This window comes from Corythoichthys intestinalis, chromosome 7 (assembly GCF_030265065.1).
Source record: "Corythoichthys intestinalis isolate RoL2023-P3 chromosome 7, ASM3026506v1, whole genome shotgun sequence".
In the NCBI taxonomy this organism is placed as follows: domain Eukaryota; kingdom Metazoa; phylum Chordata; class Actinopteri; order Syngnathiformes; family Syngnathidae; genus Corythoichthys; species Corythoichthys intestinalis.
In genome coordinates this window covers 41,754,491-41,780,328 of record NC_080401.1, presented here as the reverse complement: position 1 = coordinate 41,780,328, position 25,838 = coordinate 41,754,491, and the positions used below count along the sequence as shown (strand labels likewise).

Genomic DNA, 25,838 nt, shown 5'->3' with positions numbered 1-25,838 from the left:
CCACTATTATTTTTTACTTGTAGTTGTTCAAAAGGTGAATATACATTTAAAAATATAAATATTATCGGTTATCGTATCGGTATCGGCCTTGAGGAGCAGGAAGTTATTGATATCGGTATCGGTTTCAAAAAATGGATATCGTGCACCCCTAATAAAAAAAAATAATAACACTAATTAAATAGATAATAACCAAATAACCCTCTCCGAGTTCTTCACAGAAAAAGGCCAGGAAATAAATAACACTATTGAGAATTTTTTTTTTTAAATCAAAATGCTCCCTAGTATGGCCCGTGGGCCATAGTTTGGGGACCCCTGCTGTAAAGGATATGTATGTACTTGCTGCTTTTAAATGTCAAGTCGTAAGATCCTGCTGCCCTATTAGTCAATCTTTCCTATCCAATCCCTTCAGTATGCTGCTCTCCTATTGGCCTATTGCTGTTTCAATTTGGGTTTTGCAGTATGATAACGTGCACGGGTGTGACGATGTTATTGTTGCTACTGCGGGTCGACATCTGAGCCAAATGAGCACAAGGCTCCTTGTGTTTTTGTGTCATTAGTTTTTTTAAGTGCACAGACGGATTATTACATTAGTACCGCATTAGAGTATAGGTCTCCTCGCATTTTTGTGTCACGAAGAGTGAGATAGGCAATCGGCACCATCGATCTCGTGAAAGAGGTAAGATATATTTTGTTCAATTATCTACTTCATTACAGGTATTAACGACTAAATTAGGTATATGGAATTATTCAAATGTGTCAGGCTGTTTTATTCTGATTTTACCCCAATTATAAGATGTAATGTAATGTCAGTAGTGCCTGGAACGGATTAGGGCAGGGGTCTCGCGAGCCATATATGGCTCTTTTGATGAGCACATATGGCTCTCTGTCAACCAGTCATCTTATATGTGGAACCCGCCGGCTCACTTGACATGAACCAGCTATGATGAGCTGATGGCGCATTCGCACATTAATCTTGGACAGTTCAAATGAGCGTCATAATAATATGCTTCAAGTCGATGTACCACTGTGTACAAGATGTAGGAAAAAATATTTTCCTACACCATTAAAATAAAACTTGCAAGATCTCGAGAGAAAAGTTAAAATAATGAGCTTGAAGTTGAACTACAATGAGCTGCAAAGAACAAGAACAAGGTATGTGACAAGAAAAAAAACCATCTGGCTCTTCTTAGAAGATGTAAATCGAGTGACTTTCATCTTCGTCTTCAATTAGGCTGCTACAAAGATTGTTCTAACATTTTTTTGTGAATACTTGACTTATTTGGGTCATTTATAAAACAATATTACTATGGGCTTAACATTTGAGCTGTAAATGTGAAAAGCGACCAAAAACTGTGCTAAGAAAAATTAGAATACTGTGTAGCTAGGTAACAATCAAATATTCAAATCTAATATAGATTTTTGGAAATATCTTCTTTCGATTTATTACCAAACCGAATACTGTACTTTCGACAAGGCTATTTACTGGTTAGACACTCAAAAAAGGGGATTTGAACAATTTCTAGGTATACAAATTCATGACACAATTTGATAATGTCTACTAGTTGATTAATTAATAATCAATTGTGGCAGAAACTCGGCTCTAAATTCGAAGACATCCTTCGATCTGCCAGCACACCCATCTTGGCACAGACAAATTCCCCAAACAGTTGCAGCAAGCTTTGTGCTGACGTCTCAATCAAGATGCAATACTATTTACATTCGAACGCATGTCCTACAAAAATAAAGCCCACGAAAGAAACAAGTTTGAATTTACGGAATTTGTCACAAATCTTTCCATCAAGAACACATTTAAGAAAGCATATAAATTAAATGTAAATTCAGGTGTCAAGGGGAATTCAGAGAAAAAGTGTCATGGTTCAAGAGTGGTCATACTGTAATACTCTAAAAATGTTTATTTGAATCACAAAACTACAAGAACTACATACACGATAGCTAAAATAATAACGCTGTAAAATTCAAAAGATTGTATAGTCAATCTGTGTTGGCATTTTTATTTCAAGCACAAAGGCGGCAACTCACAAAGTGAAGGTCTCGTTGTATTTGGGTGCCCAGCTATTGTTCTTGGACTTGGTGGCATACTTCCTCTTCTTGTCACTGAGGTGTGGGCCGATAATGAACACCTCCACGAATGGACGGAATATACCCTGCGTCTGCCACCTCAGGTCGTTGGCGGCCACCACTGTCACGACGGGAGGAAAAGGAGACTTGAAAGGTCATCTGACAAGCCTGCTGAGTCATTCCAGAAATCTCCACCCTTTAAATTTTGAGTAATCGACACACAAAATACTAAAAAAAATTACTTGTCCTGAGACTAAATTAAAAATAAAACTAAAGAGTGCTTGAAATTTGTATTAAAAAGTCCAATTCTTTCCCACAACCCCAATCACCAAATAAAACAGTTTAAATTAATTTTTTGAGGTCATTTGTTTCATTGTTGTTTCTTGCTTGAATAAACATAATACTTCAAATATGAAGTACTGCAGTAGTGTTATGCATAAAACACATGTCCCACAACATGTTACAATAGCATTTTTATCATGATAGAAGAAAGAAGCCATGCAGTGTCACACGATCCGCCAGGCTTGACAGTTTTCCAAAACAAAAAGAAGAGCAAATTAATGTCTTTGCTTTTTTTCATATTTTCATGAAATAGTTAGCCTTGATTGAATGTTTCACACTACCTAATGGAACCCAGTTATGTATATGATCAGAATATGACAATTTTTATTTTTTAGTTATTTAATTACATAAGTAGGTTTGTCTTCTTGATCAGCAGTATCAGCTAGCTAAACAGCTACACCTGAGAAAAAGCTAGCATTAATAGCCCACAGATTTACAACTCTGTTAAATCCATCTATGTTATTGTTACTTTGTCAAATATCTAAATATCAAATATGTCATGTTACTATTGATCTGTAAATTGGGCTAATCAAAAATCCAGAAAATACAGGCCTTTGTTTTTTTAAAAGGAACCTTGGACTTAAAGACTTGTAGGCTCTAATAAGCCACAATTGTTCTCTTTTACAAAAATATGTTATTAGAAATTTTGCCTTTGATTTAAAAATCTATAATATTTAGTACGTGGTTTGACCTATGGAGGGCGCCATGTTTTATGGACGCTCAGGGGTGATGACGTAGATTGTCACTGTCACTCGATGAATACTACCAGGTTATTGCAATTCTTTCTACGCAGCGAGACATACAACAAATGCGCTCATCGGTTAAAAGCGTCGTGTACTTACTATTTGTGTTTTTACTGAGTCTTTAATTTAAGCATAGTGTTTTCTTGTGGTAGCTTTAAAGCAGATTGTTGATCCGTTGACCACATTAGTCACTTAGCATATTTAAACCACCCTTATGTGATATTACTACTTTTAAGTATTTTCTTAAGGCATATTTAGTATGTTAAAACAAGCTGAAAGCGCATGGTAGTACTTTGGGTGTCAAATTCGCCTCTTGTTTCACGTTTCGCCGGTGAAACACATTTTGGCAGAACACTTTCCCTACTCTCATCACTTCTCATCCCGTCTTTCCTGTTCATTTTGCTTTTGCTGCTCCTTTTGTGAAATATCGACAATACTGTCATGCTCATTAATGTTCCTCTCGGGTTCAAATTCAAAGGGTTGATCAGATGACATGCTTATGTCGCTAGAGTCATACTCTGGAAGCTCGGCAGTGTAACCATGTGACGTCAGTGCCCTGCGACGTCAACAACACTGGCGACCTACTTGTTAAACTAATTTTACAAATTGTATAAAAATGAAAACATCAAGAGGGGTTTCAATATCAAATTATTTTAACTCATAATAACGTTTATCTTTTAAGAACTACAAGTCTTTCTATCCGTGGATCCCTTTAAGAATTTTGAATGGTAAATGGAGTTACACTTGCATAGAATCCTTCCATATTGAAGGTATTCAGAGCACTTTGACACTGTCCTCATTTACTTACTGATGATTCAGCTTCAAGAGCAATGTGGTTTTCAGTATCTTTCTCAAGGATACATAGATGAAGTCACCAGGGCGGGGAATTGAACCCACAACCGAAAAACTATTTTACCACTGAGCTATGCAACAGAAGCCAATATGTCCTCGAATTCTGGAATGACCCTACTCCATCTTCTATTTAACAGTTACCATACCGACTATCGTACCTTTCACAGTGACCTTGTGTTCTCCGGTGTTGGGGTGAGTGAAGATCTCCACGTGAATGGACACCTCTCCCACCGCGTCTTCCACCCCGGAGCCTGTTGAGATGGACAAATCGTAAATAGGGGTCTCACACAAAGTCTTGAAGTCTCCTCCAAGGCCCAAAACGGAGAATTAAAAATGAAAAAATATTGGTGATGAGCATGTTAAAGAAGGACTTTAAGCAGAATCATTTGTTGTTGAGGTGCAGGAGTAGAAAAATTAAAGCACCTATGAGTGGGTTTGAGTTGGTGGGAAGGTGTTTACTCTTTCATATTCATATTTTTTTCTCCAAAAGTAGCGAAACAGGTTCCCACGTCACAGTTATTACTGCTTGAGAGCAAACAATTTGATTATGGTGCCCACTCATAGTTGCAAGGTGTTTGTTACAGTAGGTGCGGGGTGGTCAGAAAGAGGTAACTTTCAAGGAGAGTTGAGTTGGTACCCCACTTTCAGTACATGCAACGTGGGGAAAAAACTGGGACTTAGAATTGACGTTTACCAGAAACTTGCATTTTCAACCTGCAAACAATTCCATTAGGATATGGCGACAGATGGTTATTAATGAGCAATGTTTGAATAAGAGTCTTCACTCTGTCAACGGCTGCAGCCTGCATGTGTGTGTGTTTGTTTTCTCAGCCGGCCGCCCACTAAACAAGGTGTCGGTGGGAGTTAGACGGCAGAGTGTTCCTGGCATGTTCACGCCGTTCGGCTTTCGTCGACTCTCCGGGAAGGATTATTGGATTGTCGAGCTCGCTGCCAACTTCCGACAAGTCCAAGGAGACAAGAGAGAGTCCATCTGGACCGCTCTACTTGAATTTTTAACTCATTCACTTCCATTGACAGTGATAGACATCAAATCCATTTTAATTGGGATGGGTGACAAATTGAATAAACATGTTTTAGAGCTACTGATGGAGACATCCAATCCATTCTGACTCATTCGGTCGCTGCCAGCCCCTCCCAGTTAAAATTGATTGGACCACAGTGTCAAAGGCAGCCAAAGAGATAATTTACTGTATGAAATAACATTAAAGCTGATAGAACAGTAAGAAGATTATTGATCTGTTCCCTTAGTTTTAGTGTTGTAAGTGGTAATATGCCAAAATTACTGTGTGGTAAATGTGAGACGTAAGACGTGACTGTAAGGAGCGCCCCTCCATGGAGGACTTTCATCCCACTCAAGCATTTTGCAATTTAGTGCTATACCTGTCTAGTACAGGTGGTTCAAAGTCAGTAGCAATCATATACAATGTCTTGGAAAAAATTGTTTTCTGAGATGTAATTACCATAAATTAACTGCTTCCAACCAAAATCGTGTATTTCACGCTACTGTTCCCCTACCAAGGTGTCCCCCAAGGTTCAGTTCTTGGCCTCCTCCTCTTCATTCTTTATATCCTCCCCCTTGGTCTGATAATCGGTAAATTTGGACTGCAATTTCACTGCTACACTAATGACATCCAAATTTACATCTCCACAAAAACCATCTAGCACAGCGCCGAAGCTACACTTAACGACTGCCTCAGTGAAATTAAATCCCGAATGCAAACAAACTATCTTCATCGTAACAGTAACAAATCGGACATAATTATCATCGACCCTGCAGCTCACATCAAAGACAGTCAATTTTCCCTCACCATCAACAAATGCACCCTGCCTATCTCAATGCATTCCCGCAACGTAGTTTATTGTCGAAAAAGATACCTAAGATTTGACCAGCACACCAATCACATCACCAGAAATGCCTTTTTCCACCTCAAGAACATAGCCCGTCTTTGCCCCTGCCTTACCTTCTCTTCTGCAAAAACCCTCATCCATGCGTTCATCCCCTCCAGACTTGATTACTGTAACAGCATTATTTTCGGTTCTCCATCCAAACTCCTCAATTAACTACAATATATCCAAAACTCTGCTGCACGCCTTCTCACCCATACCCCATATAGGAACCACATTACCCCCGTCCTCCACAAACTGCACTGGCTTCCCATTTCACACAGGATACAGTTCAAAATCATCCTTCTCACAAACAAAGCACTCAATAACTTGGCACCTCCTTACCTGAAAGACCTTCCCTGTCCCCACACCCCCTCCTGTCACGTCTGCTCATCTAATGGAAACATTCTCGCACTGCCCCCACAAATAACACACCGAACATGGGGAGACAGAGCCTTCTAACTTGCTCCCCCCTCCCTTTGGAACTAACTCCCTAAACCCATCCGCACCTGTTCAGCCCTTCCTACATTCAAAAAATTGTTAAAAACTCACTTCTTAAACTGGCTTTAATGTATAATTATTTTCTCTATTGTTTTGTTCTGCTCACGTTGTTTGCTGCTTTTTTTGTTGTTGTTGCAACTGTAAAGCGTCTTTGAGCATCTGTAAAAGCACTTTATAAATAAAATGTATTATTATAATTTCTAGTTCTACCAATGACAGAAACACTCATCAGGTTTTTTTTTAGCCTTATTGAGCCAAGGCCTCTTTACAGTACTGCATATACTCTGTGCCAAACTATTGCATGTGAGTGAGAACAAGTTTAAGGTTTTGACACCGATCCAAAGTGGCAGAAAAAGGACCACCTGACATGAGGGGCTGCTCATGATTGGTCAAGCCTGCGCATAGAGGGGGGCTGCCGTGAGGAGGGTTGCCCCATGCATGTGATGGTGTCAGTGTGAGGACAGGCAAGGACGGGGAGCCCCGACAGACAAAGTTAGTCATCATTATAGTCAAAACAAGCTGCCATCAGCAGAACAGACGATACCCTGTACTTGCGCGTTAGTAGATTTCAAGGAGACATGATATATTTTTTCACAAATTTAAGTGTTTTTCAATTAAAGTGATGGGTCGGCAGATTTTTGGCCAAGTCACAGCTGGAAAAAAAACTATTTTATACAAATGATACCATTACTCGCCCACGTGCAAACAATCTCTCGCTCAACCTTTACTCGGGCCTTTACGATGACATCATGCTGCATCAGGTCTCCACTTTGATGCATTGCTATTGTTGCTCTCTGATGTCCGCCAATCATGCTTTCATGTCTGCTCATACATACTGTACAAAGTATGTATTCAGTGCAGCTCCTTCCATACAGACATCAGCGCTTAAGTTGCATGCATGAATGCATAAAAGTCGTCAATGCTCGTGTCAGTGCACTCGAAAAGACGGTGAAAGGCCGATGTAGAAAAAGAGGGAGGGAATTCTATTCATTCTATGCAGGCAGTGGTAAATTTGGAGAAACATTGAGGTGCAGCGGAAGTAGGGAATCGGGAGTTGGACGCTTTCTGGTTATCCAGTCTCGAAACATTTGAGCCTGGAAGCAACATACCCTTCTCTGGGTAAACATCCTCACTACTGGTGAACCGCACCCCCTTGCCGCCGAACACTGGCCCACAGATGGGAGGGTGGGCGGAAGAAGGGTGTGCACAGAAAAAGGAGAAAAACATGAAAAACATTTAAAACCTGGGCCTTCGGTGGCAATCTACCCCACCTCTTGATAACATTATCTAGTGTACAGTGAATAAGTATTTTCCCCCATATTGATTTTTTTTTTTGCATATTTATTACACAAAGGTTGCAGTTATTCAAAACCATTTTAAATCACAAACAAAAAACCCAAGGAAATTCAAAATACTTTTATCACAAAGAGCCAGATAGGTTTGTAATCCCCCCCCCCCCATCTAAATAAAATTATCATTTATAAACTGCATTTTATATTTCTTTGGGTTGTCTCTGTGTAATATTAAAAATGGTTTGATCAGCTAAATCATTTGTGTGTTATAAATATACATATATAAAAAAAGAGTGCAAATACCTTTTCACGGCACTGGGCTATCATATTGCAATTATGGAAACTGTCAATATTATGCATACATGTACATTGGGTGAGGTTCATAATAGATATTTACCAAATAATAACTCTTTGTTGATATATAATTTATTCAAATGTTGTAATATTGTTATTCATTTATGTATGTTCCACGAAGTATGGGAATTAAATATATGTTCTTATTTGCTTTTGAAATTGGTTATTTTGTTCAAAATTTGAAGGAGTATGATTGATTAAGTAACAGTAGAAATCAGTTAATTGAGTCCCCAGGCTGCTTGAGAAACCGGTACAGTCGTGTGAAAAAATTAGGACACCCCATTAAACATTCAGTTCTTTATTAAGAAATGTTCAAATATCAATGTCTGATCTTGTTTTTCTTTATCTCTGAAAAAGAAAGTGATTTAATTGCAGGTAAACAACATTTTTTTTGGTACTCATTAAACCAAATATTTTAACAAAAATGCATATTCTAACTGTGGAAAAAGTTACGACACCCTATCACCTAATAGCTAGTGTTACCCCATTTGGCTGAAATAACTTCAGTGAGACGCTTTTTATAGCCATCTACCAGTCTTTGACAATGGTCGGAAGACAGTTTTCCCCACTCCTCAACACAGAATACTTTCAGGTGTGAGATGTTTGAGATGTTGAGATGTGGGGTTTCTTGCATATACAGCCCATTTCAAGTCACTTTGGCTTTGACTCGGCAATTCCAGGACTCTACATTTCTTCCTTTTCAGGCAGTCTTTGGTGTATTTACTGGTATGTTTTGGGTCATTGTCATGTTGCAGGGTACAGTTTCGCTTCGGTTTAAATATTTTCACAGATGATTTCACATGTTCCTCAAGCACCCTCTGATACATGAGAGAATTCATGGTGGATTCTATGATGGCGAGCTGGCCAGGTCCTGCTGTAGCAAAGCATCCCCAAACCATGACACTTTCACCTCTACGCTTCACAGTTGGTATGAGATTATTTTCCTGGAATTCTGTATTGGGTTTACGCCAATTATGTCCTCTGTTCTGGTGTTCAAATAATTCAACTTTAGATTCATCTGTCCAAAGAACATTATTCCAGAAGTCCTGGTCTTTGTCTCCATTCACTCTGGCAAACCTCAGTCTGGCCTTCATGTTCTTCTTGGAGAGCAAAGGTTTCCTCCTTGCACACTTCCCATGAAGGTTAAACTTGTGAAGTCTCTTTCTGATTGTAGAGGCATGCACGTTCACATCAACAGTAGGAAGAACCTGCTGTAGGTCCTGTAATGACGTTTTAGGGTTTTTGGAGACTTCTTTTAGCATCTTGCGGTCTGCTCTGCTCTGGGTTGAACTTGCTTGGACAGCCAGACCTGGGCATGTTGGCAGTTGTTTTGAATGTCCTCCACTTGTAGACTACTTTCCAGACAGCGGGATGGCTGGTTTCATATTCTTTTGAGATCTTCTGAAATCCCTTACCAGACTCATTAGCGTCTACAATCTTCTTTCTGAAGGCCCTGGCCAGACAGCTTATTGATCTCACCGTGGTGTTTTCTCTCACTTTATCAGTGAGCGGCACACCAAACTAAAGAGCTTAGAATAAGGTAAGCCTACTTCAAAACACTGGGTAATGATGTTCTAATCATGTGCACCTGATGTAATACCCATGTGTGTGATTTTAGCCATTTTAAGTGGGATTGAATGTGGGGGTGTCCTAATTTATTCCTCAACAGAAATTGCATTTATATTACATTTTACAGAAAGTGTTAAAACAATTCTTTTTTTCAGTTTTAATTGTTTAGTTCTATTACTTGAATCTCTCAAGATTGTTAAAATCGATAATAAATGTCCATATGACCAAATAGAAAACACACAGGCTTCCGTAGGGTGTCCTATTTTTTTCACATGACTGTAGCTAATGCTGGCACCCAATTTGAATTTTTATATGAAAGTCCATCCCTGCAATACAGTTACTTTTCAATTCCCCTGTAGTTTCAGCTACATACAGTTGTGGTCAAAAGTTTACATACACTTGTGAAGAACATAATGTCATGGCTCTCTTGAGTTTCCAGTTATTTCTACAACTCTGATTTTTCTCCGATAGAGTGATTGGAACAGATACTACTTTGTCACAAAAAACATTCATGAAGTTTGGTTCTTTTATGACTTTATTATGGGTTAACAGAAAAAGTGATTAAATCTGCTGGGTCAAAAACATACATACATGGATCTGAAAAAGCGAATCATTGACTTGAACAAGTCAGGAAAGTCACTTGGAGCCATTTCAAAGCAGCTGCAGGTCCCAAGAGCAACAGTGCAAACAATTGTTTGTAAGTATAAAGTGCATGGCACTGTTTTGTCACTGCCACGATCAGGAAGAAAACGCAAGCTATCACCTGCTGCTGAGAGAAAATTGGTTTAGGAGGGTGAAGATTCAACCGAGAATCACCAAAAAGCAGATCTGCCAAGAATTAGAAGCTGCTGGAACACAGGTGTCAGTGTCCACAGTCAAGCGTGTTTTGCATCTCCATGGACAAGAAGGAAGCCCTTGCTCCAAAAGCGGCACCTTAAGGCTCGACTGAAGTTTGCTGCTGATCACATGGACAAAGATAAGACCTTCTGGAGGAAAGTTCTGTGGTCAGGCGAAACAAAAATCGAGCTGTTTGGCCACAATGCCCAGCAATATGTTTGGAGGAGAAAAGGTGAGGCCTTTAACCCCAAGTACACCATGCCTACCGTCAAGCACGGTGGTGGCAGTATTATGCTGTGGGGCTGTTTTGCTGCCAATGGAACTGGTGCTTTACAGAGAGTAAATGGGATAATGAAGAAGGAGGATTACCTTCAAATTCTTCAAGATAACCTAATGTCATCAGCCCGAAGATTGGGTCTTGGGTGCAGTTCCAACAGGACAATGACCCCAAACACACATCAAAAGTGGTAATGGAATGGCTAAATCAGGCTAGAATGAAGGTTTTCGAATGGCCTTCCCAAAGTCCTGACTTAAACCCCATTGAGAACTTGTGGACAATGCTGAAGAAATAAGTCCATGTCAGAAAGCCATCAAATTTAACTGAACTGCACCAATTCTGTCAAGAGGAGTGGTCAAAGATTCAACCAGAAGCTTGCCAGAAGCTTGTGGATGGCTACCAAAAGCGCCTAATTGAAGTGAAAATGGCCAAGGGACATGTTACCAAATATTAGCGCTGCTGTATGTATATTTTTGACCCAGCTGATTTGATCACTTTTTTCTGTTCACCCATAATAAAGTCATAAAAGAACCAAACTTCATGAATGTTTTTTGTGACAAAGAAGTATCTGTTCCAATCACTCTATCAGAGAAAAATCAGAGTTGTAGAAATAACTGGAAACTCAAGAGAGCCATGACATTATGTTCTTCACAAGTGTATGTAAACTTTTGACCACAACTGTAGGCCACCACTGATTAGACTATGGAGGTACTAGAAGTGATGCAGTGTTCTGAATAAATTAATAATTACATAGAATAGGTATTAAAATGTAGATTGTAAATATAGGTCAGAGTTAGTAATCACGCTAGAAAAGTGGGGCTTGCTGTAAATCCAAAAGGCGATGCAACTGTAAAAATGTTACCACTCTGCCATTTGTTTCTAGCACGGCTGCTCGAGGACATGACAGCTGTTATGTTGCTGCCTGACAGTCTAATAGAGGGAGGCTGAGCTGAGAACAGAAGGGAAGGTGGGTATTTGTTGTTTTCATTGCATCTGTAAAAGAAATCCTTTCTATGGTTCCGGAGGCAGCGAAGGCGACCAGGAGACTCAGCATTTCAGACTGTTTATTTTTAGACTACTGTGCACTGCATTTGGGAAACACTAGAATTACACTTCAAAGAGTGACACAGACACCACCATGGACCAGAAAAAGAACTCAATAGTGAGAAAAAAAGTAGTATCTGTTTACCTTGTGCATTTTGTGACTGGACAAAGGTCTTAATTAGTTTGTCTGTGGCCTGTGTGTAGAGGGACAGAGCGTAATGGAGAGACAGCAGGTCGGGACTTTTCTCCAGGAATGTCTTCTTGAGACCAACACCACCAGCGTGGAAATATTGCTGAAAACCACAATGAGTTGTTCAAAAAATGCCCCAAACGCATCATACATCAGGAATCACCACAAAAGGTGGATCATCTCATTTAGCAGGTGCCAAATTGTGTGTTTGCTCAAAGTTATGTTTGATGTACTTGTATTGTGGTGCTATTGACAACAGGTGATAGAGAATGGTCCCTTTCGATGGCTCTGATGGTTTTCACCACAGAAACATTTTTAGAGTGCTGCAAGAGCATAATGAAGTATTGATATTGGAAGTGTTAGCAGTAGAGGCCTGGATATTTCGCCATATTTGTTCTGACCCCTTTTAACTCACACGCTGTATGTACATTTTTGTGTATGCTCTGCGAAGTCATCAACTGTATGAAAGCAATGCTTTGATTTAACTAGTTTAAAAGTGCTTAGCTGTGGAAGAGGATATGTTATTTTTGTTTTGTCCTTGCAAGGACAGTCTACAGTGTATCACAAAAGTGAGTAAACCCCTCGCATTTCTGCAGATATTTAAGTATATCTTTTCATGGGACAACACTGACAAAATGAAACTTTGACACAATGAAAAGTAGTCTGTGTGCAGCTTATATAATACAGTTAATTTATTTTCCCCTCAAAATAACTCAAAATATAGCCATTAATATCTAAACCCCTGGCAACAAAAGTGAGTACACCCCAATGAAAAAATGCACATCCCTAAATGTCCAAATTGAGTAGTGCTTGTTATTTTCCCTCCAAAATATCATGTGACTCGTTACAGGAGTGTTGTCAGTGTTTGCTGCAGAGATTGAAGAGGTGGGGGGTCAGCCTTTTAGTGCTCAGACCATACACCATAGTCTATCAAATTGGTGTGCATGGCTGTCACCCCAGGAGGAAGCCTCTTCTGAAGACTGTACACAAGAAAGCCCGTCCGTCTCATCAGACTATAGGTCATGGTTCCAGTTGTGCTTTGTTGACATGTCTTCTCAGACTGTTTGCGGGCTTTCTGCACACCAATTTGATGTAGAGTACGTCGTATGGTCTGAGCACTAACAGGCTGACCCCCCACCTCTTCAATCTCTGGGGCAGTGCTGACAGCACTCCTGTAATGAGTCATATGACATTTTGGAGGGAAAATGACAAGCAGCACTCAATTTGGACATTTAAGGATGTGCATTTTTTCATAGGGGTGTACTCACTTTTGTTGCCAGGGGTTTAGATATTAATGGCTATATTTTGAGTTATTTTGAGGGGAAAATAAATAAACTCTATCATATAAGCTACACACAGACTACTTTTTATTGTGTCAAAGTTTCATTTTGTCAGTGTTGTCCCATGAAAAGATATACTTAAATTTCTGCAGAAATGCGAGCGGTGTACTCACTTTTGTGATACACTGTACATAAAGCAAATGCAAGAGATTGCAGTTTACAAGGTCTTCTGACAAAAGTCCGACACACTCCCAAAGCTCTGTTGAGCAAAAGGCTACACAAGACAGTCTGCTCAACATAGCTTCCTGTGTGTGCTTTATTTTTAGTGAGTTTTCTGCCTCACAAAGCCTTGAGACAAACACCTGACATATTTTTGTCAAGGTAATTTTGATGATTTCGGGTTATAAATAAGTTTGACTTAGCTTAATAACATTACGGCAGCCTGTTTGAGTAAATTTCCATTACTATTGAAATTGGTTAAGTTCACACTTCTATGCGGTGAACATACAATGTCTGATTTTTCTAATGAATCAAATGTGTGTTGATACCAATAAATCAAAAGAATATACATGGGTATGTGTATTCCAAATTGGATTTCAATCATCATCTTGAACTCATCTGGATTTTAGTAATCTACTTGTTTGCCTTTCTTTTGTTTTCTCTGATCTGCATTCTGGTTTATTACATGAGAAATCTCATATGACTGTAACGATCCAATAACAAAAGACTGCAGTCAATGGCCACGTTTACGTGCAGGCAAAATTCGTGTTAACGTTATTATTATTAACGTCCATTTACAATTATCCCTGCATATAGGGTTGTAAATGAATCATCAAATTCATTTTCCAAAGTCTGAAACACAGCAACAACCATCACACACAGAAATTGTGATGAAGCAAATCGTAAAAATAACCATTTGGAAAAAATGGAAAATGCCCGTATTCGGCGATAACAATGAATGAATGCTGTTAGATGAAGCATCTACAACAGGTTAAATACAAATGTTTAAAAAATGGAATATTGACATATACCCAAACATCGTATGTGTATGTAAATGTTTCGAATGTATCCTTACCTTGATGGTGTCAAGGGCCAGCTCTATGACTGCACACTGTTTGGGTGTTAGTGCTTTGGCTTCCTCGCGAACCATGTGCTCCTGAACAGAAAACAGTACAAGTAGGCTAAATTTAAACTACTACATACAGTATACCGTATTGGCCCGAATACAAGACGCTCTGATTATAAGACGACCCCCTCTTTTTCAAGACTCAAGTTTGGAAAAAAAGACTTTTTGAACACCAAATTAATTTTTATACAGAAAATAATTACAGTAGATCTGAAACAAATGATTATAACAATATATTTGAGAGACAAAGCATGACATTTTGCCTCATTCAAATTTTAATATCTGAACATTTAAATATGTAAACTAAAGTGCAATCACATTTGTAAATGAATGGCTTCTGGTTTTTGAAATGTAAAAAAAAACAATCTATTGTGATAAAACAACAAAATTGCAATAACTGCATTAACTATCAAAGTGAAGTCTAACTAACTGTAGTCTTGAAACAAATCTGAATAAGGAAAAACATTTCAATAAAATAATGCAAACTGGTTGAACGAGTAGCTGAGATCTGTCAAGACAGAACATCGTTTCAATGATATCTGGTGCCATCTAGCGTCGTGAATGGGGAGAGTAGCTGAGATCTGTCATAACAGAACATCGCTTCAACGATATCTGGCATCATCTCGCGTCGTGAATGGGTATAATGTCTAGACCGCGAATATAAGACGACCTCCTCTTTTTCAATCTTATTTCGATACAAAAAAACATCTTATATTCGGGCCAATACGGTATATACGTATGTAATGTGATCACTCGCTACTTCGCGCTTCAAACTTCGCGCCCTCAGTCCATCGCGGATTTTTTTTCAATTAAAAAAAATAAATAAAAAAATAAAGACAGATGAGCTGTCCCGATCCAATCACGTAGCCTCGCTTTCCCTCCTGCTGCATTTCTTCGTGAGGCAGTGCACTGGAGTTGCTTGTTAAACTTAATGATGATTGACAGATGATCTTGTAAGAGACGCTTGGAAGCCAAAACTTAGGCCATCGTTTAGCTTGTTAAACAGTTGCTGTGGCAACTCATTGTGTGTAAGTGAGCAGCTTTCGCGGATTTGAGTAAACTCACTCAATGAGGCATTTAATAACGACAAGCATTTTTCTACTTTATTCTTATTTAAAAATAATTCGGTGGGACAGAAACATGTTAAAAACATATGCATACGTAAATTTTTTATTTTTTTATTTTTTTATTATACTTTGAGGAAAAAAGTGAAAAAAATATGTATATATGTATCTCTTTCCAATGCTAAATCTGAATAAAAACATTGAACACACACACAAAAAAATGTTTGGTTTTATTGGGGGTGGGGGGTGCGATATTTCGTGGGTTTTCACTTATCACGGCGGGTTCTGGTCCCCATTAACCACGACTATTAGTAAAACACTAAGTCACAATGTAGGAATGTTTATATAAGCTTCATTGACCTTCAAGTGTTATTGGTTTGTGTTTTGAATCAAATCTGCACACATTCAATGCAGTAGTTAGAGCTGCTCTGTTCAAGCCTATATAGAGTATAGAATATAATGTAATATGTAACATTGCAAACCACTGCTAATTTCATTGGTGCTGAATGCTGATTACACAACTTTGTATAGACTTTGTATGGATTTTTTTTTCTTTTCTGAATTTAGGTACAGAGAATTACTGAAAAGAAAACGGTGAAAATACCTTCAGTTTGGACAGCTGTCCCAGTTCCTTGGCGGCGTTAAAGATGAGCTGGGTGCCCTGCAAAAGACAAATAAAAAAAGAAAAGAAAGGACAATTGTTATGATGCCAATTTACTTATGTTTGATAATGATAAAAGTACAGCACAAGCTGTGTTACACAGAAGACAGCAACATACATAAACAGTCAAAATTTCAGGCTATTTTGTTTCCATGTGCACACACATACTGCATACAGTATATACAAACATTGAGCACAAACAAACACATGTATAACTGGTTACTTAACAATAGTGTAGCCAATGTATAATAGGTAGTTTTCAGGAATTTTGAGTCCTAAAATTGTATTTTTCTGAATGGTGAATAGCATATGTTGAGAAATGAAAGCTAAAAGTCAACACTTCACATGTTGAATGTTTTATTCCAGATCCACTGTGGTAATGTCTCAAGGGGAAAAAAATCATAAACAACTCAAGTCGTCGTCCAAATGCCTAACTAATATATAGCAGTTACCAGCTAATAAGGCCCACGTCAAGGTTATAAACGGGCGAATGTTGTAGGAGGAAAAACACGTGTCAGAGTAAGAAAATGTAAATTTACACAACTTTTGTTTCAAGTGGGAAGCTGAGGGAGAAAGACAAAGACACGGAGAGGAGACAAGACACATTTATCTGAAGGTTTTAGTCCTTACGTCACTGTGAGAAGCGCTCTTCAGTCTGCCCTGGAAAGAGAGCACGTGATTAATACATGGAACAGTGGCCACTTGCTGCATTCATTGGCAAGATGAGCCAAAATTGTGACCTCGTCATTGGCAGAAGTGGACCCACCTCACTAAAGTAACTACAGCAGTTTACTACATAACAGCAACATACACTTGCATTCTTCGAAAAACAGAAGCTGGTCTTTTACAGTCAATTTGTGTATGTGTTTATGTAGTTTGATGTATTGTATTCTAAAGAAAAATGTAGTTTCTGCAATTTTATTCATTCATCATATGATGTTTAGTTGCTTACAGTAAGTCTATCCATCGCTTTTGACTTCAGGGTGTCTATACATAATACTACTGAATGTTTTTGTGATTTAATTTATTGGCTCGAATTGAATGAACTGAAGTTTATTTGAAAAGCCACATGAGCTTCTGAAAACCCCTAAATGTGTCGCTTTAACCCTTTATAGAGCACTCATTTAACTCATTGGCTGTCATTGATTGTTCAATCCATTTTGACAGGGAGAGCCTCGCAGTGACAGCCCTCCTAGTTAAAATGGATTGAACATCATGCACCACCTATGGCATTGAAAGATCAGCATTCACAGTCAGTCCTCCCAGTTTAAATGAATTGGATATACACACATATCAATATTGCCCTATAAAAGGTTTAAAAGTACTATTGTGCTGGGGAAGAAATAAATGTAGTATACGATGTATGCTTATTTTATGTAAGACTTTACTTAGACTACATATTTTTCAAATGGCTGCAAGTCGTTATGAAAAAAGGACGTTTAGGAGAAAAACATCCCTATGATTTCTTTCTAGTATACAGTCATTTTAAAATTAAAATATTAGTTTAATCTTGTTAGAATATGCCTTTATTGCCATAGTGCTGTATATTCTCTATGAACTTTAAAGTATTATTGTAGCAAGTAAGCAATTTTGATTTATTACATTTTAAAAATGAGTATATTGTTGTCAAAAGCATTTCACTACCCTGCGTATATGACCAGTAAATATATGATTTAAACACCAGGCACAAGTACAATTATATTCTCACTTTGGTCATTACGGTTGTACTTCAATAACCTAGTATTTTTGGAAGTAGTAATTGGTGGCAAATTTAGTGAACCCTAACCTAGAGCTCCAAGCGTATATATTATATATATACAGTGGGGCAAATAAGTATTTAGTCAACCACTAATTGTACAAGTTCTCCCACTTGAAAATATTAGAGAAGCCTGTAATTGTCAACATGGGTAAACCTCAACCATGAGAGACAGAATGTGAAAAAAAAACCAAACAGAAAATCACATTTTTGATTTTTAAATAATTTATTTGCAAATCATGGTGGAAAATAAGTATTTGGACAATAACAAAAGTTCATCTCAATACTTTGTTATGTACCCTTTGTTGGCAATAACAGAGGCCAAATGTTTTCTGTAACTCTTCACAAGCTTTTCACACACTGTTGCTGGTATTTTGGCCCATTCCTCCATGCAAATCCACTCTAGAGCAGTGATGTTTTGGGCTGTCGTTGGGCAACATGGTCTTTCAACTCCCTCCACAGTTTTTCCATGGGGTTGAGATCTGGAGACTGGCTAGGCCACTCCAGGACCTTCAAATGCTTCTTACGAAGCCACTCCTTTGTTGCCCTGGCTGTGTGTTTGGGATCATTGTCATGCTGAAAGACCCAACCACGTCTCATCTTCAATGCCATTGCTGATGGAAGGAGATTTTCACTCAAAATCTCTCGATACATGGCCCCATTCATTCTTTCCTTTACACAGATCAGTCGTCCTGGTCCCTTTGCAGAAAAACAGCCCCAAAGCATGATGTTTCCACCCCCATGCTTCACAGTGGGTATGACATTCTTCAGATGTAATTCAGTATTCTTTTTTTCTCCAAACACGAGAACCTGTGTTTCTACAAAAAAGGTCTATTTTGGTTTCATCTGACCATAACACATTCTCCCAGTCCTCTTCTGGATCATCCAAATGCTCTCTAGCGAACCGCAGACTGGCCTGGACGTGTACTGGCTTCAGCAGTGCAGGATTTGAGTTCCTGGCGGCGGATTGTGTTACTGATAGTAGCCTTTGTTACTGTGGTCCCAGCTCTCTGTAGGTCATTCACTAGGTCCCCCCGTGTGGTTATGGGATTTTTGCTCACCGTTCTTGTTATCATGTTGACGCAACGGGGTGAGATCTTGCATGGAGCCCCATATCGAGGAGATTATCAGTGGCCTTGTATGTCTTCCATTTTCTAATAATTGCCCCCACAGTTTCTTTACAGCAAGCGATGAGTGAAGAGTTACAGAAAACGTTTGGCCTCCGTTATTGCCAACAAAGGGTACATAACAAAGTATTGAGATGAACTTTTGGTATTGACCAAATACTTATTTTCCACCATGATTTGCAAATAAATTCTTTAAAAATCAAACAATGTCATTTTCCTTTTTTTTTTTCTCCACATTCTGTCTCTCATGGTTGAGGTTTACCCATGTTGACAAATACAGGCCTCGCTCATCTTTTCAAGTAGGAGAACTTGCACAATTGGTGGTTGACTACATACTTATTTGCCCCGCTGTATACATACTGCATATTCTTTAATTTTTTACCAATACTATGCACTGTTTTGAACCAAAATCAGCCACACTTGATAATATCGACATGTTTCCGATATGGAAAGAACCATCATTACAGTCATTGTGAACAACAAAACATGAGACCAAACCAGGACAGACCAACATGAAAGGTCTGCAGAGAGACAAACATCACAGTACAGTGTTGTACAGTTCACTGGGAGAAGACTGCAGTGTTGAAAGAGATCAGATGCAAGCAACAAACCCACAGTGGGGGACTTTCAGGAGGGCAACACTTCATACAGGTGAGAAGGGTGTGAGGGGAGAGAAGTCATATGTCCGAGGGACCCGACTGACCCTCGCTTTGGGGTCCAAGTGCATGAGAAGAAACAAGGCAACACCAGGCACAAGCAAGGAGTGCCACTTCCTGTTTGAGGGGTAGGACTAGGAAGGGGAGACAGAAGGTGGAGGGAAATAATGGAGCAAGTTTTTTTTTTTTTTCTTGAAAGAAGGGACAGTGGTCCGATTGCAACCAGAAATGCACCATGCGTCTTTCCTCTCGAAAGACAAAGTAGGAAGACAGAAAAGGTGAACAACAGTTGAACAGTGTTAATTTTCCTTTTAATATATTTGCAAAATAATGAGTTGATTTGTATTTTTAGGACACATTTTAATACATAAGGTAGAAGATGTGACTTTCGATTGGATTCTGTGAGGATTCACAACCACCGCAGTGAGTGGCATGACTTGTTTAGTGATTGGCAGCAGTGGTGCACTGACAGGTAATGAAACCCACGCCGTCTGCATAAAAGGCAGCAGCATATACCACACTACCAGTGTGCAAAATAGTAATTTACTCATTGACTGTCAGTACATATACTCCTCAAAGAATATATGCTGTGACAGTCAGTAAAAGTATGTAAAAAAAGTATAAAAATATATAAACGAAAGATCGCTGACAAGCTTCCTAGTCAAAATGGATTGGACATCTATCGCCGTCAGTGGAGGCCAGTTCGTTAATTTGTGAAATAACATTAAAGCAAGTACAACAATGGGAAGGTTTATCTGTTTCCTGAGTTTCGGTGTTGGAATAGATAGTAATATGCTAAAGTTACTATTATTAAAGTGGGTCTGCCAAATAGGGCTGAGTCGATGAATCAACTTGTTGAAAATGAATATATTATCAAACGAATCGATTAAAACTATTTTCATAGTCAAAAAATAGTTTAGAAACATTGCTAACCGAAAAATTGTCCAATTCCTCTATTGTTTACATTAGTATTTTTTTTATCTATTTACATTTTCCTTCATGAAGAAACAAACAAAAAAAAAGTTCACTTTTATCCAAGTTATTTTTTAATTGACAAAAAGTGGTGTCTTTTTGAATTTGTTTAATTGTTTTTGACATTTGGTATTCTTTTAGAATAAAAAAGTGTATTTATTTTGGCTTCTTCTTTTTTTTTTTTTTTTTTTTAAATAAAGTAAATATTCTGATCATATTAAAGATGGTGGAGGGCTACAGAAATTTTATTTAAAATTTTTTGCCGGCCAAACAAAAATTTACGGACAGGATACGGACCCTGTGCTTTGATATAGGGCGGAAAACACAGACAAGATTGAAAAATCAGTTTTTGTTCTTGCACCCCTCTTTAAAATAAACAGCTGCATTTTAAGCCAAAAGAACTTGTGTTTGATAGAACAATATGTCTATATGCTGCTATAGCAGTTTCATGGCGCATTAAGCCCCTGAACTATTTTCAATTTGTCCGTTTTACTCTGGAGACCCCAGTTTACAGACACCGCGCAATCGCTTTTGTTTCAACCCAGCGTCGAATATTTAGTTTAAAAAAGAAAAAAGAAAAAACGACTTTGTAAAACTATTCACTTGCATATTTTAAACTTTTAAACAAATTATGTCACAATGAAAAAATAGTGTTTGTGAATCGGTCACTGATATATACCTCATAACTATCGCTTAATTCTATTTGTTTTTGTCACTGTCACATTTTCCCCGATATATAGATGATAATCGATCCAAAAAAAAAAAAAAAAAAACGTTTAAAAGGGTAAATATTTGAAAAAGAAAATCTCGACCACTCCTTGATGTCTGCGATTTCTGCATTGCGACCCTTGTTATATTACCGTGTTTCACCCATAAAATCCCCCAAATGTCCGGCTGTGGCCATTCACAGCTGTTTCTTGACACTCGGTGAGATATGCTACACAAAGTTTTTGGATCGATACAAGGTAAGTACGCGATAATATCTCGTTAAAATCATGGTGTCTTTAATTACGCTCTCACCTCGAATAAGGGTTTAAATTTTTTTTTCCTTCTAAATGCCCTCCTGTTCAAAATTTTTGTCCCTGCATAAAATTGAGATTGTCAGCTTTCCAATGATCTATCACACATGCATAGAGGACAATTTTGAAATATGGCCAAATTGGGGGTCTCAGTTTCCGGTCATAGATATTAGTGAGTTATACTAAATAATAAAATACAATACATACATAATGAATATATAATATAATAATAATATTCTACATAATAAATAAACAATTTAGGCTCTTGCAATTCTCTAGTTTTCACACTATTAACAGTACATAATCAACAGTTGAACAAAAATTCATGATAATCATTTTCTCCTTGTCACTTTTTTTTTTTTTTTAATTAACACTGGAAGAGAAAAGAAGACACAAGAGAGACTGGTGAGATAGTGAGATGCAAGAGGGTCAAGAAAAACAAACAAGGGGGAGATCGCAGCCACATATAGCAAGAAGAAACCAACCACCGTAGACGGACAGACAGACACACACGCAGGAGTGCTGTACTTACAATCATCTTTGGAGGGAGAGCGGTGGGAGCAGGATGTAATAGTAATCACAACAACCAGAAAGAAGGGTCAGTCAAGCTGCAAAGAGCCCCACATCAATCACAGAAAATGTCCCCTACAAGTCCTGGAGGGAACCAATTGACTCCTGTCTTAAGTATTTAAATGTGAAAAAACTTTAATCGTACTCACTCTGTTACCAATCATGTATTAATATGATATGAGGCTCTTCAAATGATAACCAAACACAAATAGAGCACACATATATAAAAAGAAAACAAAACAGACTGCTTTCCAAAATGTATGCCGACTTTTAACAGGAGGAGGCCACATCCTTCGTAATAACATCATGGAGAGCAGACCTGAGCTGGTATGCAAATGATATGATGCACTCCTTTGGTGTGTAGTGTGGAATGTAATGTGTGTGCGAGGATGTGTGGGTTGATTGCTAGACTGTTCGTTCATCAGACCATTCTTGGATCGCGATACACTGAAGGTGCCCTGTTCTTCCTTTCCAAACATTCCACCCCCATTTTCTTTTCTTGTCATGCCAACTTGACGACTGGATCTGTATGTAAGTGCGCTTTTGTTTACTGCCAGTAAAAGCAGGCATTTTCAAATCTTTGTTGCTTTTCTGTATAAATGGTTTCAACACAGAATGGTGAGAACGAATTTTCTGCCTTTTGGGGGAGAGGGGGATTCATTTTTGACCTATTTGCTACAGTAAATGTGTTTTTTTTTTTTTTTGGTTAAAAAACTTCACACATACCACACACACACGCTCAATTGATGCGCACTCACTGTTTGATCTGTAAGCGGCGGAAGAACAATCGTTTTCTCCATTGTGTTCATCACCAGTTTCCATAGCTCCTTCAGCACACGCTTCAGCACAGTCTTCTCACAGATCTTGGCAAATAGAGTCAGGCTAGTGGAGGACAGAAAATAATTATGTCAAATTGAGAGGAAAGCAAAAATTCAAAAGAACTGAAATGGGGACTGTGGAGTGATTCTATGGCAAATGTTTTTGGAATTGTTATGAAAGTGATGAGACACTAGATGGATTGGTATGAAAAAGTATCTGAACCTTTTGGAATTTCTCACATTTCTGCATAAAATTTGTCAAAATTACACAGATGACCAACTAAAACCACCCAAACATTTATAGGTATTCATATTTTAATGAGGATAGTATGCAAACAATGACAGAAGGGGGAAATTAAGTAAGTGAACCATTACATTTAATATTTTGTGCCCCCCTTTGGCAGCAATAACTTCAACCAGACGCTCCCTGTAGCTGCAGATCAGTCTGCCACATCAATCAGGACCAATCATGGCCCATTGTTTTCTACAAAACTGATGTAGTTCCGTCAGATTCCTAGGATGTCTGGCATTAATCGCTGTCTTTAGGTCATGCCACAGCATCTCAATCGGTTTCAAGTCTGGACTTTGACTTGGGCACTCCAGAACGCGTATTTTATTGTTCTGAAACCATTCTGAAGTTGATTTACTTCTGTGTTTTGGATCATTGTCTTGTTGCAGCATCCATCCTCTTTTTAGCTTAAACTGTCTGACAGACGGCCTCCGGTTTTCCTGCAAAACATCCTGATAAACTTTTGAATTAATTTTTCCATTAATGATTGCACGTTGTCCGGGCCTCGAGGCAGCAAAACAGCCCCAAATCATGATGCTCCCGCCACCATGCTTCACGGTGGGGATGAGGTGTTGATGTTGGTGAGCTGTTCCATTTTTCCTTTGTGTGTTACTACCAAACAATTCAACTTTGGTTTTATCAGTCCACAAAATGTTTACCCAAAACCTCTGGAGAACATTAAACGAGTAACAATGTTTTTTTTTTCCTAAGACAGCAGTGGCTTCCTCTGTGGAGTCCTCCCATGAACACCATTCTTGGCCATGGTTTTACATATAGTTGATGTGTGCACAGAGATATATGACTGTGCCAGTGATTTCTGTAAGTCTTTAGCAGACACTCTAGGGTTTTTTTTACTTCTCTGAGAATTCAGTGCTTAACTCTTGGCGTCATCTTTGGTGGACAGCCACTCCTTGGTAGGGAAGCAACATTGCAAAATTCTCTTTATCTGTAGACAACTTCTCTGACTGTCGATTGATGAACATCGTCTTTTAGAGATGGTTTTGTATCCTTTCCCAGCTTTATACAAATCAACAATCCTTGATCGCAGGTCTTTTGACCGAGCCATGATGCACATCAGACAATGCTCCTCATCAAGGCAATTCTCACCAGGTGTGTGTTTTATAGTGGGCAGGGCAGCTTTAAATCACTCATCAGTGATTGGGCACACACCTGACTTAAATTGTTTGGTAAAAATTGGTTTGTATTGCTCTTTAAGTCCCCTTAGGCAGAGGCTTCACTTACTTATTTTCTTACTTATGCTATCCTCATTAAAATATGAAAACCTGTAAATGTTTGGGTGGTTTTAGTTGAAGCAGACACTGTTTTTACATCTGTGTGATTTTGACAAAGAACAGATCACATTTGATGGTGATTTTATGCAGAAATGTGAGAAATTCCAAAATGTTCAGATACTTTTTCATCCCACAGTAAATGCTGATTTTTTAATGTTTCTTTTGTATTTACTTGGGTCATTCAAGGATTGGAGGACATTTTGGCTTGAGAATCCTTAAAAAAAAAAAAATCAGCCTAACAATTACAGGGTTGCAGGTAACTGGGTTGCAAATCCATTAGCTTCTAATGTTAGATTTTTCAGAGAAGTAGAAGATAGCTGTTTGGCTAGCTGCTACAGCTAATCAAAATAGCAAACCTTTTTATATAAATGAGTAGATCAAAAATATTATTTATAATAGTAATAATGGATTTATCCTGATCGTATGCATAACAGGGTTGTATGAGGTAGAGTCAGTCACTAAATAAAAGCTAAATATGTTATAAAAATATTGAAAAATAGAAGCAATCATATAAATTTGTTCTAGCAATGTAATGTATCATGTAATGCACTGCTTTCTTCTACTGTGATAAAAAGGTGACAGTGACAGGGTTGCGTGCATGTTATGAGACACACTTTTCACAAATAATAATTAATAATTTAAATATTAAGTTTTTTTTTTTTTTTTTATAAACATGCTCCCAGAGTTAAAAGAGACAGAAATGAAACAGATAAAAACAACATTTCATTTTAACTTTGATTTGAGATTAAATTTGGTCATTGGGGAAGTGGGAAGAGAAAAATTACACTTTAAGGCGGTACTCCAGACTTACTTTCAAGCAATCTTTTTTCTTATTTTTTATTTATTTATTTAGACCTGGTCTCAAGACTAGTGAACTTACTCAGAAACTGTATGTTTTAGTATTTTATAGTACATAGTGTAGTCCAAATTTGAAAGGGTGAGATATTAAATGTCCTCCAATTCTAGAATGATCCATCTCTAGTGACTGTGGCAGTACTGGGAACCTAGTGAGTATGCAGACCATTTTCAATTCAGCTAAAAAAAAAACATTGATGTCTCACTTGCTGTCCAAGAACTCCATGATGGGTTGCAGAACGTTGTCAGCATCCTGGGCCACACTGCTGGCATTTCCGACATTTGACGTTCCTTTTACCTGAGCTAAAATGTCTCCCATCTGCTTCACATTCTCTTCAATGTGAGGCTGAAAACTGTTTGATTAACAA

At 38.2% G+C, this 25,838-nt stretch overlaps 1 protein-coding gene across 1 annotated transcript in view; it reads right to left on the bottom strand.

The window, feature by feature from the left end:
* Positions 1-25,838, bottom strand: part of unc13a (unc-13 homolog A (C. elegans)) — a 102,985-nt gene that overhangs the window by 12,266 nt on the left and 64,881 nt on the right. Inside the window, exons 34-41 of the mRNA XM_057840298.1 lie at positions 25,677-25,823; positions 22,975-23,098; positions 16,060-16,116; positions 14,341-14,421; positions 11,941-12,088; positions 7,532-7,588; positions 4,175-4,267; positions 2,041-2,200 (exon numbers count right to left, since the gene is read on the bottom strand). Coding sequence (XP_057696281.1) covers positions 2,041-2,200; positions 4,175-4,267; positions 7,532-7,588; positions 11,941-12,088; positions 14,341-14,421; positions 16,060-16,116; positions 22,975-23,098; positions 25,677-25,823 — 867 coding nt within the window. The remainder of the gene's footprint in view (positions 1-2,040; positions 2,201-4,174; positions 4,268-7,531; positions 7,589-11,940; positions 12,089-14,340; positions 14,422-16,059; positions 16,117-22,974; positions 23,099-25,676; positions 25,824-25,838) is intronic.